Source organism: Ammodytes marinus (genome assembly GCF_949987685.1).
Source record: "Ammodytes marinus genome assembly, chromosome: 18".
NCBI lineage: Eukaryota > Metazoa > Chordata > Actinopteri > Uranoscopiformes > Ammodytidae > Ammodytes > Ammodytes marinus.
In genome coordinates, this window is record NC_137222.1 from 6,124,904 (window position 1) to 6,140,453 (window position 15,550).

Consider the following 15,550-nt stretch of genomic DNA (forward strand, 5'->3'; position numbering starts at 1 on the left):
CTCCCTAATGGCCCAAGTCAGATGAATGAGATCCTCCGGTGTCTCGTACTTCTTCTCATCTCTCTATTTCATCCTCTTTCATATTTCTTGCACTTCCCCGTCATCCGCTTCCTCCCACACACCTTTGATTTCTCTCCGCAACCCCTTTTTCCTATACGGCTAATTTACCTCTCCTCAAATTGTTTCCCTGGTGCTATTTGTCTCTGTCTCCCTCTCATTAGCTAAGGGGGCCCCCTGCACTTCTTACCATGCACTGCCCTGCTGGGTCTCATTCACACACATCAAGGATGTCAATGGGACATCATGTGAACCACCACACTGTTCCTGCTCACCTCTTCTTTGCAAGGAGGAAATATGGAGGGCTTGTATCTCCTATATATGTTTTGTGAAGGTTTTTTTTAAATTTTTTTTTAGTGGTTACATTTAGAGCAGCAACCCTCTCCAATCAGATATTATACAGCGATGGGCAGTGAGACTGAGGTGCCATGTCAGTACAGACGCTGTAAAAGGTCCACGTTAAGAGGGAATGGCTAGCTGTGTGATTTCTGCAAGTGATGGTTGGACCATTTCAGAGTGGACTGTGGGCTTTGGTGGTCTTGCAATGCTGTTTTGTTTCAACATTTCAACCTGTTTATTTGATTGTTTTTTAAAAGCAATGTATCTTTATTTTTTAACAATGTGTCTTAAATATGATCGCTATATTTTCTTATGTCTTAATTGTTATGCCCCCTGTAAAGAATTTTGGATTCCCTTCTGTCCGAATTGTGCAATATAAATAAACTTGCCTTGCCTTGCCATGAATGATCAGAAATAAAAGGGATGATTTTCAAAAGAAGGGAAGGATAATGGTAGCCAGCATGACACCTACAGTAGAAGCTTCGGCTTGGTGGAAAAGTAGCAAAATGGGAGAGAGACACGAGGAGGCAAACAGCAGAGGCAACTCAACCCAAAGGGAGGTACAGTATGTTTTTTTTTAGTGAGTAAACAATATCAAGACGAGTAACTCCACCCTATAGCTGTCGAAAAAAAAATTATTTGTAATGTTTTCCAGAAAAGAAATGTCCTCTTTATTTATTTATTTTTTCTTCTACTTCTTCTTCTTCTTCTTTATCCCTTTTTGTCTATATACATCTCATTTGTTCTCTTGGTCGCGGGCAGGGCGTATCTTCATCTCGGAGAACTTGAGCGAGTACTGCCAGCCGGTCCAGGAGGACCACTCGATGCCATCGGCGTAGGACGTGTGCTGGCCGCGCAGGTACTGGCCGTTGAGGTTGGAGGTGTGGCAGTTGCGGTACCACCAGGCGCCGTGGTAGAACGAGGCGCAGTTGTTCTCCGAGTGGTCGTTGTCGCGGTCCTTGGTGGTGAACTTCATCCCGTTGTGCTTCAGCAGAGAGTCGCCTATAGGTACAAAAAATAAAATAAAAAAATGGGAAGGGGGATTTCAATGTATCAGTACATAATGCAAAAAGTAGTGTAGAAGATGTATGACATTTTTAAAGCTACAATGTGTAACTTTTTTCGTATAACATGAATGTCGGTTGCATTCAATCCATTGCCAAATGAGTTGACACAAAGTTCGATTAAGCCTAGCAGCTCGACATACTCTCATATTTCTCAGTATGGCAGCGTTTATAAACTGGTGTCTCCCCCCCGACACTGGTGCCCAACAAAAATTGTAATTCCTCAGAATACCTCATGGGGGCAACTTAAGTTACGGGATTAGTGCATTGGAGAAATAAAGACAAGCTCTCATGAATGAGAATCAACTACAATATTGAATAATGTTTTTTTTTTATGCAACAGCTATTGCGTCGCCTATTGTGTCTTCCAAGAATCTTTTGGTTAAAGACGACAACATATTCTTGGAACTGATAACAGAGACAACTAATTAGACGAATCCACAAGAGATGAACTTCCAAATGGCACAGGACATTTCAATTAATCATTTCTATATACAGAGAGAGATGATAAAAAAAAGAAAGCTCCTCCGTTCTCCAGAGTATTGCCTCTCATTATCTAAATCCGGAGGATGGACGGCTTTGTAGTCAATTTATCAAAGGTCTCGTGGTGACCTTTTTATCTTCATTTTTTTAATAACACACTCCCATTGATGGAATCAAGATGTCAGTCATTTACTGGACAGTGAAAAAGGAGAGAAAATACTTATTTAATGGACCTGATCTATTTATTTATTTCTTGGATTTTTTTCTTATTTCTAGCATCAATGGTCATCTCCCAGGGTATTTTTGTAACTGGTTAGGACATCTTGAAAAGCACATTAGTCAATTAGATCACATTTGAATGAAACAAAAAAAAGGTAAATGTCATTCTTCTTTTGTTAATACGACAATGATGTAAGACCACTGCAGCCAGGGATGCGACTCGAGCAAGTTGCCTCACCCAAGTGCTCTTGACCCTGGTCTGCGTGGCAAACCTGATCTGAACAAAGCAAATGACCAAACGGAAAGTTTCACACAATATTAAGATTCCCCTTAAGTAGTTACATCGATAAGTGCTTTGCAAGCCACCATTTAAAAAGGCAACTTTTACTTTTCGAAAGCTTCCAGCAAATAAGTGTTGGCTTAAAGCACTAATGGCGTTCAATGGACTCCCCATACCCGTCTTTTATTCTCTGTCCTTTTGCTTTTCGTTCTAAAGTGGGGCCTCACACTGTGACCAGAATTGGATGGGAGAATAGAGCTAAGAGTAGAATGAGAGACCGCACACCAGCCTTTAGGTGATGGCTAACAGCTCGTCAGGGCAGCAAACGGCTCTTAATTGCCTAGCGTTGCGGCCGCAGAGCTCCTTATCCCTCACTCTGTCCTATGCTCTGTTTCTCCATTTGGAATAACCATGGTAACCAGTCTGTGGTAAAAAAAAAATAAAATCTGACAGGCATGTCTGACATTCATGTAGCGTGCTGCTTGACATTGGAATAAAAGACAGTGGGGAGAAGAAAAGACGCAGCTGAAAGGCGCTGACAGTGGGATGATGTCCAGCAGGTGAAGGGAATAGGAAATAAGGGAAAGAAAATACCGGAAAACAAAACAGAGAAGCCCTTAAAGGTTCATTTTACAATGCGCTGGATGTCACCTTGGTGGCTGGAGGCCGGCAGCCTCCTTTCATAGCCATTAAGATCCAGCTGCTATACTAGCACAAATGAGCACCTGTCAACTGATCAGAAAAACAGCCCACAGCACGGCAAAATACTAGCACAGATGATGACAACAGCAACACAGCCTGCAGGGAAGCTGAGGTGAGACCTTGAACATCTTGAGAGGGAGCTTGACTATACACTTCATTTGACTATATTCATATGTCCATAAGGCAGAGGAGTTCAAGGTCAGGCTCTGCTCATGACAGACACATATCTGGGGAAGAAGCTGTTCTTCACACACACAACACATAAGCCTTGTTTCCACTGAAGGGTACGGTTTGGTATGGCAGTCTTATTTCCTTCCCCTCTGGATTGCTTTTTTTGCTTGCTTCACTACCTCATCTGACCCTCTCTCTCATTTGTATGTATCCCGTCCTCTCTCCTGTTACTCTCTCCCTCCTCTCTCGTACCCGTCCCCTCCCTTCCTTCTGTCTTTCTTCCTTTCTACTTCTCTCACTCCCTCCATCCCTCATATCTGTCCCCATTCTCTCCGTTGTGTTCTAGGAGCGGTGCTCCCCAAAGGTTCTTTAAATTGCTTCTTGATTTCAACGGTGGGCTTTTGTTTACGCTGCAGGTCAAAGCAATGCAATTAATTGGCAGTAATTTAATCAAGGTGACAGGTAGCCGGCATGGATCTGATGATAGGGGAGCAGGGACACAGGGAGCTAGCAGTCCCCTTTCTTTGTGCAACTGTCTGCCCTGTTTAACAAGTAGGCACACTCAATGCACTGTACAAAAGAGCTTACTAAGAAGGTAGCATCACTTCTGTAACTTCTTGGAGTCAGCGTCATACTGGAGAATGCCTCTTGACAAAATCACCTTTATTAACACGTTACCTGATTGTACTGTGTGTGCAGTGAAACAAGCCAGTGTTAATACACAGCCTAGCTCATGTAAATGGGTATGTAAACAAAGGGAATGTAAAAAAAGAAAAGAAAAGGGGACCTTAGCAACATGCTTGTTTACAGAGCCTAGGCTGTGTATTAACACTGGATTTTTTTTTCAGCGCACACACAGAACGGACATGTATTGGATCGTGAGGAGATATTCACTGATCTTGAGCAAATAATGTTTTTGTAATGTAAGTATTCTTCAGAATTGTTGACTGAATAAAACCAAAAAGCAAACTGGTTTTAGCACTTCAGTATTCTGTAACACAAGCACCAAAAATCAAACTTGTTCATACCTGCATTGCCGGAATAGTCTCCCACAGTCAGCGGGTATCCATCATCATCTGCATCCACAGAGAAGAGGCCTACTCCAAAGGTGCCGTAATGGGCGTACGCGGTGCTGTTTTCAAAGTCCTCCAGGTCGATGCGCAGCTCATAGTTGCCTTGGATGGACAGGGCATGCATTTGCTTCAGCCCTGCAGGGAGAAAATACACAGAACATAACAGTCCATTACAATAGTACTACCCTGGTTCTCAGCAAACAACTTCAAGCTTTTTCAGCAGCTCTGTGCATTGTCTGGAAATAGGATGTAACACGTTTTTTTTTCCCCATTAAGGAATATCTCCCGGCCTTTGTAAGGTCATATTACCAGAAAAAGATTGCAGAGTTTCTTTTGGAAAAGTGTGCAAAATGTCTGCTGCTCACAACACTGCTGGCCATGCGACGGACAGACCTAAATCCACTGAAACAATGTGTTTGATTTTAGATTATGTAATGACACCAACCTATAAACATTGGCATGAAGTTGCACTAAGAAATCTGGTGTTTGATTCAGTCTATCTCGCCAACAAATATCTAAGGGGGAGATTTGAAACCTTAGTGCAATGTCAACATCATGTGTGGCCTCCTGATATTGAAGATATACTGTACATATTTTTCAAGTGAGTGTTGGTTGTGCTCCCATTACCCATGTGTATTCAAATGGATTAATTCAAAACACTAAAGTTGAAGAGAACATAGGCTCTCACTACAGAAATAATACGATTATTTCAGCTCCCTCCAGGTCAGCTCACGGTTAGATAAAGGCTCAGCCGGCCAATTTCACAATGTACTGTAGTGCTGCAGGAGGCGATACAGTGTAATATGTGGTTAGAGTCATCACAAGCGCAATTACTCTACAGGAAGAATAGATGGATGTGTGTGGTTGAGCTCGAAAATTGGTATTGGTTTCAAAATAATTTGGTTTAAAATAAGAAATGGGCTTAGTGACACATCTATAAATTATTTTTAACTTTGGATTTGGTGCAAATGATAAAGCATCAGTTCACCGCTTTCAAGTAACGATTAAAAGTCAGAAGCACTCTTTATGAATACATATTTGCATATCCAGGTACATTCAACATTTGCACTGTATCTTAAATACATGTTTATGTGTTTGGAGCTATAATTCACCTTCCTATGCATCCGCAGTTTATTTGAGGAGGAGACCCGTTTCATCTCAAATAATATTTTTTACATGTCCCTTATTATTTATTCCTAATGAAAACATTCCCTCTGAAGACTTTATAAATGAAGGACACACTTGCATTTCACATCCGACTTACTCATCTATTAAAGATTCAAACAGCCATCCCTTCATCGGATGCCCTGAACCCATCTTTTAATTGATGCTCATTTCTTTAGAGAGAGAGTGTCTGAGACAGAGTGAGCGCCAGGAGGGAAAAGAGGTTCCCATCCCCTTCTTCCTTGCCCCCCCCCTATGTCTGACTGACGGTGCTTTCCAGGGCAACTGTTCCTCTCCTGGGTTGATCAAAGGTACGGGGAGAAAAGTGTGGCAGAGAGAAGCTAAGGGAACCTGTCCTGGGTCCCTCGAACGCAACAAAATTCCAAGGCAGGAAGTGGAACAAAAGTGAAGTCAGCCTCTAGACCCTGTTAAAAGCCTTCCCCCATCCTTACAAATGCGCTCTATGCAATTTCAGTGTTTATTTGGGTGACTTAGAAAAATAAGGAATTAGATAGCATGCACCGATGGGGAAGCTTCAAAGGCGTGGATGTAGATCATAGAGAAAAGGCTGAAATGGTTGGTCTAAGGTTTGTTTTACTACAGTCTACTCCAGTACCATGCCTCAGTATGTACTCCGTGAATCAGTATGAAAGCAGCTACGCCTGCAGGAAATGAAGGTGTTTTTATGAACTTGAACGCTATCTTTTTTTTTCACGATCGTCACCTTCACAAATGAAACTCATTGTCCCATTTTTTGAAAGCTAACATACTTTCAAACCAACTCTAAAGTCTAATTTGAATTCCGTGGTTCCGAGAGTGCCTCAGCTGAAGTAGAGGGCTAATTTGATGACAAACACAGAGCTGAAAAGAGGCCCCATTATTATTCAAGAGACACAAGCTTGCAGTCAGGGCCCGGCCACTTAGTTTTGATTTAATCTAGCCAAATGGGAGGGTTGATCCCGTACTTTTCATTTTCACAGCGGATAAGGCAAATTGCTGGCTGAGAAACCGATCATTAATACATTCATAGGCAGGTATCTCCATGCACGTCAGCTAAAGGTTGATCTTTATTCGAGAATATAAATACTTTAATAGTTGGTGTATATATTTTATAGTTTGTGTGAAAGGAGACTGAAGCGCGGAAAAACACACACACAATGCAACACATTTGTAACACGCATTCGGGGAGGCGGAAAACATTTCTCATTCGCAGAAATAGTTCCCGTGCCACAGCCCTTTGAGAACGAGTATCAATCCACGCAATCCACGCCATGAGGGAAAAGTGTCCTGCAGTGAATTGACAAACTTCAAAAGAAAGACTTGGGATGTTTTCTCTTTTCAGAAAAGAAGTATAAAAAGGGGAAAAGAAAAGAAAAAAGAAAATACCAGATGCAACACAACTCTATTTAAAGACGCTGCTGCCACGGCTTTCAACTGTATTTACATAACTTTAATTCGGTCCCTAATTAAAGCCCCGGAGAATCTCAGCGAGACCTTAATTCAGAATAATTAAGGAGGAAAAAGACAAGTGAAATAACAACAGAGGCTGCTTTGGTTAACAAATCTAAATGCTCAGGTGTAACTTTCCCTGTTAATTAAATGCTAGTGTTGGGTTATCTAAAATCTTTTTTTCAAATACAAGGGGAGAAAATTTGAGGTGTTTTGCTGCAGTATTAACATGCTGATTGCTCCATGGGGGGAAGATACGGTTGTTCTCCTTCTCAATGATACACCATTTTAAGGGAAGCTTTAGCAGAGAGTCAAAAAACTTCTGTACTCTTATGAACTTCAGATCGGCAATTAGTGTTTGTTTTTCGTTTTCCCCCTGGGCCTGGCTGGTTTTTATATCTTGGCCATAATATAATTTTTTTCTTTTTCCACTTCTGTTTGTTTTGATTATGCCGTGGACCGTGTTTTTCTTTAAACTCCGCAATAATAAAAGTAAAAGCAATGATGATTATAGCTGTTATTATTATTTCTAATATTCATTATGATTGCTGTTATCATTGCTATTATGTGCTTCAGATTTACAAGTTCCCTGGAGCTGTGCCGCTAGCGTGACTAATAATGCCCACCAAAAAAAAGTCACCACCAGAACCCAAGCTATCCCTTGCTACATTCACAATACAAGTTGTTTTTCCTTGTTTGAAAAATATCTGTCTAAAGCAACCGATTTGAAATGCAATCTGGTACGCAGAACAACAGTGAGGTCAGTGAGTTGTATCGTGGAAAACCAATTATTGTTTCAAAAACCATGTTTAATGGATTCATTTCACATGAAATATGGGGATAAAAGGAAAGTATACTTTGACCAGAATTGCTTTCTATTTTTTATAGCTTTTCTTTTCCTTGATTCAAGGGTGTCTTAGGCATCAGACAAAGCATGCTACAGCACCAGGAATGCAGACTGTCAGGGGCCCTGGAACGAAGGTTGTCTGTGTTGATACAACAGAAATAGTGAAGGCTCAGGTGGCCTCTGCAATTTTTCATCTCCCTTTTAAGGTTGTATAGAGTGTCCCTGTGTTGAAATCGAGGTATAATACCTTTGAATGTCTCACATCTTCTTAAACCAATTGGCAATGTGTAAACATGATCACAAGCTGACTAAAATGCAGCAAACCTGGGAGAAGGAATACTGGTTGATTTCCCGAGACTCTGCGCCCCCCCCCCCCCCCCCCCCCCCCCTAGAGGGCTACTTCAGACACACACTTCAAAAAAATAAAACAATTGTGAATGATGAGCAAGCATTCTTTGAACGTCTTTCTACAGATAAAGGTCAACATGAAACGAGCGGCAGTATATATAGGCATGATTACTCAATGTCATCTTAAGAGAAGAGAAATAAATACTGGCAAAAGTCAGCATCTCATTTCGAACAATCAATGTGTTTACTGATAAGGAATCCCATTTAGAATGTGCCCTGATTAACACACAAAATCGACGGGGGGAAAATCTTTAAGCTTTCTATGGCACTAAATCACCCATGTCATTAGTCTCCTTTTTACGACTGTGGATGTCCTGCAGAGACAAGAGTGGGAGTAAGGGGCCTTAGAGGCTAACATTATCTTCATCAGCTCCATTATTTTGAATATTAACACTGTCTACTAGATGGCAAAAACACAGAGTATCCTGTCCACAAACACATGAAAAGAGCAGGCAGGTTCTAAATATAGAACACACTGATGCATTTGGGAGCCAACTATCGGTCCATTTGGTCATAAATCTATTAAAACTGATAATAAAAATGATGTATCTCTGCAATTACCTCATTAAAGTAGGTCATGGTATTCCATTACTCATTGTCCCCAAACTATGAGGGTTTACAGAGAAGGGGACAAATGTACCTTGTTTAGAAAGATGAATACGGTAATTTGTCATTTTTTATCTTTTATTCATTCTGTGAAGGCATGTTGTGTTCTCTGCACAACTAAAAAGGTAACAAAGCTCGAGACATTGATTTAACTATTACCACTAGGTTTCCCCGCTCTTTCATATCACGGCTAATGAGACTGACATCAATGACCGTATTCAAAATGCAGAAGAAGACCTCCGTGAGATGTCTTCCGTGATCCCGCTAAAAGGCCCAAATATTAATGATTTATTTGCTTTTATTTGAAATGTGTGTTGGGGGGGAATGTATTGGAATGCTTTTAGGGGACTGGGTTGCAAGCCTCCCATGCCTAGTCTCAGCACTCCAGGGCATAGAGAAGAAAAAAAAAAGAAGAAAAACAGATCTCAAAACCCAACAGAGAAATGATTACACTCCTCTCTGCCGCTTGTGACATTTCCCCAAGTTAATTATTCATCATGCTTTTTCTCCCTGTGTATCCGGAGGGCTTTTCCTGAGACTCTTTTCAGCTGAAAAATAGAAAAAAGAATTAGCACTCCTCCTCTCTTCCCTCCCACTAGGGCGGCACAATTAATCGTAAAAAAAATTAGGATCTTGATTTATATATCTATTCTCATTTCTAAATTATGACTCATTTTATTCCCCCTGTGCATTAAAGCCACGCTGAATGTTCACCTCTTTGCTCGGGAACAATTCCAGCTGCTTTATTAATGAAAATTAGCGTCAAAACGTAAAACAGAACAAGCTATTAATGCATCAATCACGCGAACAACTCAATAGATGTTGTAACTTGCCAGTATTCCTCATTATTGCCCAAAATGTCCATACTGCAGACTTGCGTTTTCAACCAAGAAGCTTCAGTGTGGTTGGTTGTCCAAACGGACGGGGTGTTAGTTTTGATTTATTCGTATTATGCAATCTAAAGCTGTAAAGTGTCAGTATATGCTTTTGTTGAAGATAAAAAACAAGATTGTACGAGTGAATCGTGATATCAATTCTTGAGGATAAAAAATCACATCAACTCCTCCAACCTTTTGTCTTTATTTTTTCCTTTATTTCTTTCCCTGATCCCTCCCTCTTGCTTAATCTTCTCGTCGGACAGTTTTTCTCGACTGACTTTTAGAACTTTGTAAAACGTAGGTTATTTTCATAGCGACGAGGACAGCTCCGGGTGCCCTTTGCCATTCTGGGAGGGGGGGGAAGGGGGAGAGGGGAGAGTGAGTGAGTGAGTGGGGGGGAAAGGTTTGTTTGAGGGGTTTCCGGTGAAGATGTGTCTGCTGAAAGGCTGGCTGCCGTGCGCTCTAATAGGAAACAGGAGAAAGGCCTTGTTATCTCTTGTCATCAAAAGATAAGGAGCGCTGGGGAGGAAAACAGTAGACAGGTGTGTGCTGAACTCTCTGGCCCGCTGCTTCCCTCGGAGCCTATACGTTGACATTTTGGGACAAAAACATATAAAAAAAAAAAAAAGAATTTCAAGATTATATGTCACAACTCTGACATATCTATGCCTGTTTGGAAAGTTTCCTCTTTGCAAAAAACCCATTCACGACAGCCACGTCTTATAGGAACATGTCAAATATTGTACAAGAGAAGATACTGTATGGACTATTATTTGAAATCCCGGTAAAGGACTTTGGTCTTTTATGTCGGTTATAGGAAGGGATCAACTAGTTTCAATAAGTTTTTTTTCTGCCGTATGCTTTGAAGTCCCCTATCTTCCTCTCCACTCGTTTCTTGACTTGAAATGGTAAATGTTCCAAGCTTTAGATCAAATGATACATGGTCTGCTATGGGCGCTAACGTGGTCCCGTTTCTTTTATTCTCCTAGAAGAACAGAAAGAAAAGAGTGTGGGGGCTGCTCGCACACACACACACACACACGCAAGCACCACTGCATTTGACGATAGAAAAAGCACAAGAGGTGGATTCCACCGTATTAAAAAAAAGTACAGAAAACCCCCTTGAGGTGAACGTACATTTCAGCCCGTATACTATTTGTTCAGCAGGAAAGGCGCACTGTGCTGTTCCCCAGGCTGAGTCTAACTTGGGAATAATGATCTTGGGGAGTGTTTGCTCACTTTGCCCCACAGCGCTCTCTCATTACTGGCTCTCAGGGATTCTAAATTGCTTCATCTTTGAGGATAGATACATTTGGCAATATATTATTAATACACATTGTTTCCCCATTTGAATCCTTATGGGTTTCTGAATCGACATAAAGCTTTTCCGAAACGCATATTTCCGACTTGAAGCCTTTTTTCCACTAAATTAAATCCGGCGACATCTTTAATGGACTTATCTCACGGTGGCACAGATGGAGGTGGTTCAGCATGGCTGCAGGTTTGAATATGTGTGTGTGTGTGTGTGTGTGTGTGTGTGTGTGTATCTGATGGATAAGCTCACAGTGCGGATAAAGAATTATTAGACTAATCCGTGACTCTTTTATTTTTCAATCCATACTAAACACGGATAGGTTAATGCTATAATCAAGCGAGCGGTATGACAGATGTAAATCAACCGCTCATTATTATTCCATGGTCAAGGGTCTCATTTAAGTGGACAGTGTGTACAAACAAGCTGTACAGGAGCACAAAGGCGGACAGAAACTACAAGCAAATCTGTACAGTGAAGCCATTAAGTGACAGAGAGAGAGATAGAGAGAGAGACAGAAAGAGAGAGAGAGAGAGAGAGAGAGAGACTGTCAGAGAGGCAAAGTTATTACGGGGGTGTTCTAATGTAAGGTACAATTACATGTTAATCCAACACAAAATGCCTGCACTTTGTGCTCTTGAATTATCTTTCTCTATCAGGATCAGCTATGAATGCAATACAATTAGTTTAAGTGGCAGGAAGTATTCTGGTGTTTTTTTAAAAATATATGTACGTATAGCCTACACACTATTATTGCTTCCTGCTTAATATAATAATATAAATGAGCAGGAGCTTGATCAATATCAGTTTTAAAAGTATAATGAGAGATGAACAGAGAACTTTTAATGATGGTAGGTTGTGGTCCATTTAGTCAGGTATGTTTCTTTGATGTACTGTACATGTAGTTTATAACCCTTGATTGCCAACAGCAATTGACGGCCACCACCACCCACTGCTACAAGAGCAGCAGCCTACTGCATCCGTGCCTCAAATACATGTTTTGAACCAATTGTTTTTTAAAGAAAAAAAAGTGTAGCAGTGTCAAAATGGAGGGATACAGTGGGGGATTAAAAGCAAAAATAAAGATGAAGATTTGTTTTGTATACATAGCAACAGCTCATGTTAAGATTGTTGCCTGGATTTGTTGTGGTGCAATTTTAAAAGGCTATTTCTTTAGCTTTATGTCTAAAGTTATCAGCTATGAAACATTCAATACATATTTCAAGTCCTGGGAGATACGTAGTTAGTTAGTATTCTCTGTCAGTCACTTTCAGATGAGACTGTCAGTTACAGCTCAATGTAAACCTTGATCCTGTGGATTGGACTGAGATTGCACTTACACCAGCAGAGATTTTCTTCGGTTGTTAAAGCCTCTGGAAACTACTATCTAAAATAGTAAAAATCTATATATCATATCAAAGTTGGGTGCCTCAATAAGTTTCTACAACAATCTGATTGAAAATAAAAGTTCATAAATATAAAAAGTTTTAGTTAAAAAAAACTGTGATTTTTACTGTCTAGACCACTTTTTTTAACCTTTATTTATACAGGTATATCCCATTGAGACGAAAACTCTTTTGCAAGGGAGACCTGTTCCCATTCCCACGTTACCATTCACACACACATTCATACACCGATAGCAGGCTAACTATCGAAATTCGCGCAAGGCAAGGTGGGTTAAGTGTCTTGCCCAAGGACACAACAACTATGACACAGGTGGCAGAGCGAGGATCGAACCTCCAACCCTTTGATCATCGGCCAACCCGCTCTACCAACTGAGCTACAGTCGGCCCAAAATTTGACATTTGACAGGACTGTGGGCGTGGCCATATCAAGCGGAGCATTTTTGGGCAGACAACTGCTGTGATTGGCTCAAAATACTTATTGTGTACTAAGAACCAGAGCATAGCCTACTATTTGTGTAAAGTTTATCAAACTTTGATTTGGATTGATAAATATGCCTTACTCTTTTCAGGCGCTTACTATCATGCTCCCTAACATACTAACTAGCTCCCCAAATGGCATAGCAAGAGGTATTTTGTGGATTAAGGTTTACAGGGTCTTTAATTGCCAAGAAGTACATAGTCCACAGCATATTCATGCTACTCATAAACAGTTGAGAATCCATACCTGTGTCAATGTTATTTTCTTTGATCTTTACATATGTAAATGTGAATGTGTGACTATGCCCTGTCTATACTCATTTAAAAGTTGAACTCTGTTCGACTTCCCCCCTGTCGCCCGGATCGCTGAAATCTCTCCACCGGCTGTCACTCCCTTCTCTGTCACACCACACATCCCACTGCTCATTACAAATGAATGAGCACCGGTCGCTTTGTGTCTTGTAGGCTTCTGTCGGTAAGACACACACACAGTAAGACACCGAGGAGGCGACAAGTTTGCTCATGTTGCCTATATTGTAGCTTGAACAATTTCATCACACATTTGTCTGGTTCAACTACTGCTAGCGAGCTTGATTTGGAAGCTCCTTTCATGTAGACATGTATCTGTTTTTAAAACCTCTGTTACCCTCCCTCTTGTATTAATCTACCAAGACTATTATTAATGAGTGGGTATATTATGTTAATAGATGGGGACAGGCGGAGGCCGGTGGAACGTTCCCAGTTACAAACTAATTGGCAGGTTACAATGATGTATAGTAGCAAAGAGTCTTGATTAGAAACTAATCATGCATTTACCACTCTAAGTATTATTTCTGCTGCAGCTTCACCAAGCAACCATGGCAATTAAGAATATATCAAGAACAAAAACACCCACACTGTTATATATTGTTTGTCCTATACACACCCACAGATGTATCCTTTAAGCACATATGTGTAATAATCATTTTCTCTTCATCACCAAATCCCTCCATGTTTATTTCCATCTCATCATCTCAGCACCTCACCAGTAAGACCCACATGGCATTTATGTGTGCATTCAGGTCCTGATACGATATATAATGCATAATAACATTTGCCTTTGCTCTAAAACAATATTGATTCAGACATAGTTGAGCACAGACGAGGAATTCAAAATGTCTGATTTGACTATGTACTGTATTTGACAGAGTTTACTGATGGTAATAATGTAGCATACTGTATGCTGTTTGACAAAGGTTTAAGTGGGAAAGAGTGAATGCCTTCAAATGCATGCATGCACAATAAGAGGGTATACATGGATAAGGGAAATCAATATTAAAGCTTTTGTTTCTTGGTATGTGTCAGTTGCAAATCAGTAGTCGGCTCATTGTGAATGATAGCGTTAGAATTGGCTGATTTTGGAAGGAGAATGATTGAAAAGTATAGCTTACGGTGCATTGTGTTGTCTTAGCGTCTTCCATTAGCTTTGATTTCTCATACCACTTTACTAGTGCTCCTCATCATTAGCGCCTCTTTGAGAGTATTTCAATGACACCGTGCGCGGGTAAGTGGGCTCGATGTCATCATATTGGTCCACTCTATATGATCTTCAAAAGCTGCAACATGCCAAAGGATTCAGAGCCAGAAATCCTCGAAAAAATTGCTCCTCGAGTCCAAGCCGGAAATAGCTTGTTTATGCCACTCTTAACTGGATTCCTTTGTAAGCGATAAGAAGGGCAGGTAGGACACGGTTGACACCACAAATTGAAATCAAAGTGAAGCTGATCTCGATATTGTCTCACATCAAATGAGATTAATTTATCCGACGCTAGATAGAGCTCTGATTGATGTCAGTATTACATTTCAAGGTTTGCTCTTAACCTATTGCCTTTTGCGAAACTAGATGCTTCCAAACGCCATCCGCAAGGCAAAATAAAGGAAGGAGGGATTTTGCTCAAGTAGTAAGATTAGGGTCATACAATCACGAGAGAGACGAATGGGTGCCAACAACCCATCACATCAGATATCATCAGAAATGAACCTTCGGGGTAGGAAGAGTGAGCCTAGAGTAGTGAGGGGAGAGCAGAGAGAAAGAGAGAGGCAGGTAGACAAATGCCAGGAGAGTTAGCGGGCCTGTGAGGCTGTAATTCAGGGAGAAGAGCGCATTAATATTTAGCGCTGCTCTCAGGTGAAACAAAATGAGCAGGGCAGCCCCAGCTTGACGGCAAAGACCTGCAACAGACACACAGAGCAGTAAGATCCAACCCGCGGTGTGCAGCAGACACACAGACACATAGCTACAAGGTTTAGCAGTTGGAGAAACAAGGAAAAAAGTGGGTATGAATTTAAAAATAACAAGCCATATAATGTAGAACAAGACAGGTATATATATTTCCACTTCATGGTTACAAATGTTTTAACTTGATTTGAAACAGACCAATGGATATCCTACCCAAAACCAAAATACATAAATAAAAAAAAAATGCCACCTGAAAGGAACCCAAAAATATTCAGAACAGATTATATATAGACCTAGTGATAATCCAAAATATAGTGCAACCAAACAGACCAAAACATTGAGAGAGAACACCTACAATGCCAGCAGCATTATGTCCCATCATTTAACAAGCAGCCGT

At 40.8% G+C, this 15,550-nt stretch overlaps 1 protein-coding gene across 1 annotated transcript in view; it reads right to left on the reverse strand.

Moving 5' to 3' along the window:
- Positions 1-1,132: 1,132 nt before the first annotated feature.
- fibcd1b (fibrinogen C domain containing 1b) overlaps positions 1,133-15,550 on the reverse strand; it is a gene marked incomplete at both ends in the record, with an annotated part of 105,252 nt that continues 90,834 nt past the window's right edge. The window contains 2 exons of the mRNA XM_080046374.1: positions 1,133-1,398; positions 4,344-4,523. Coding sequence (XP_079902500.1) covers positions 1,133-1,398; positions 4,344-4,523 — 446 coding nt within the window. The remainder of the gene's footprint in view (positions 1,399-4,343; positions 4,524-15,550) is intronic.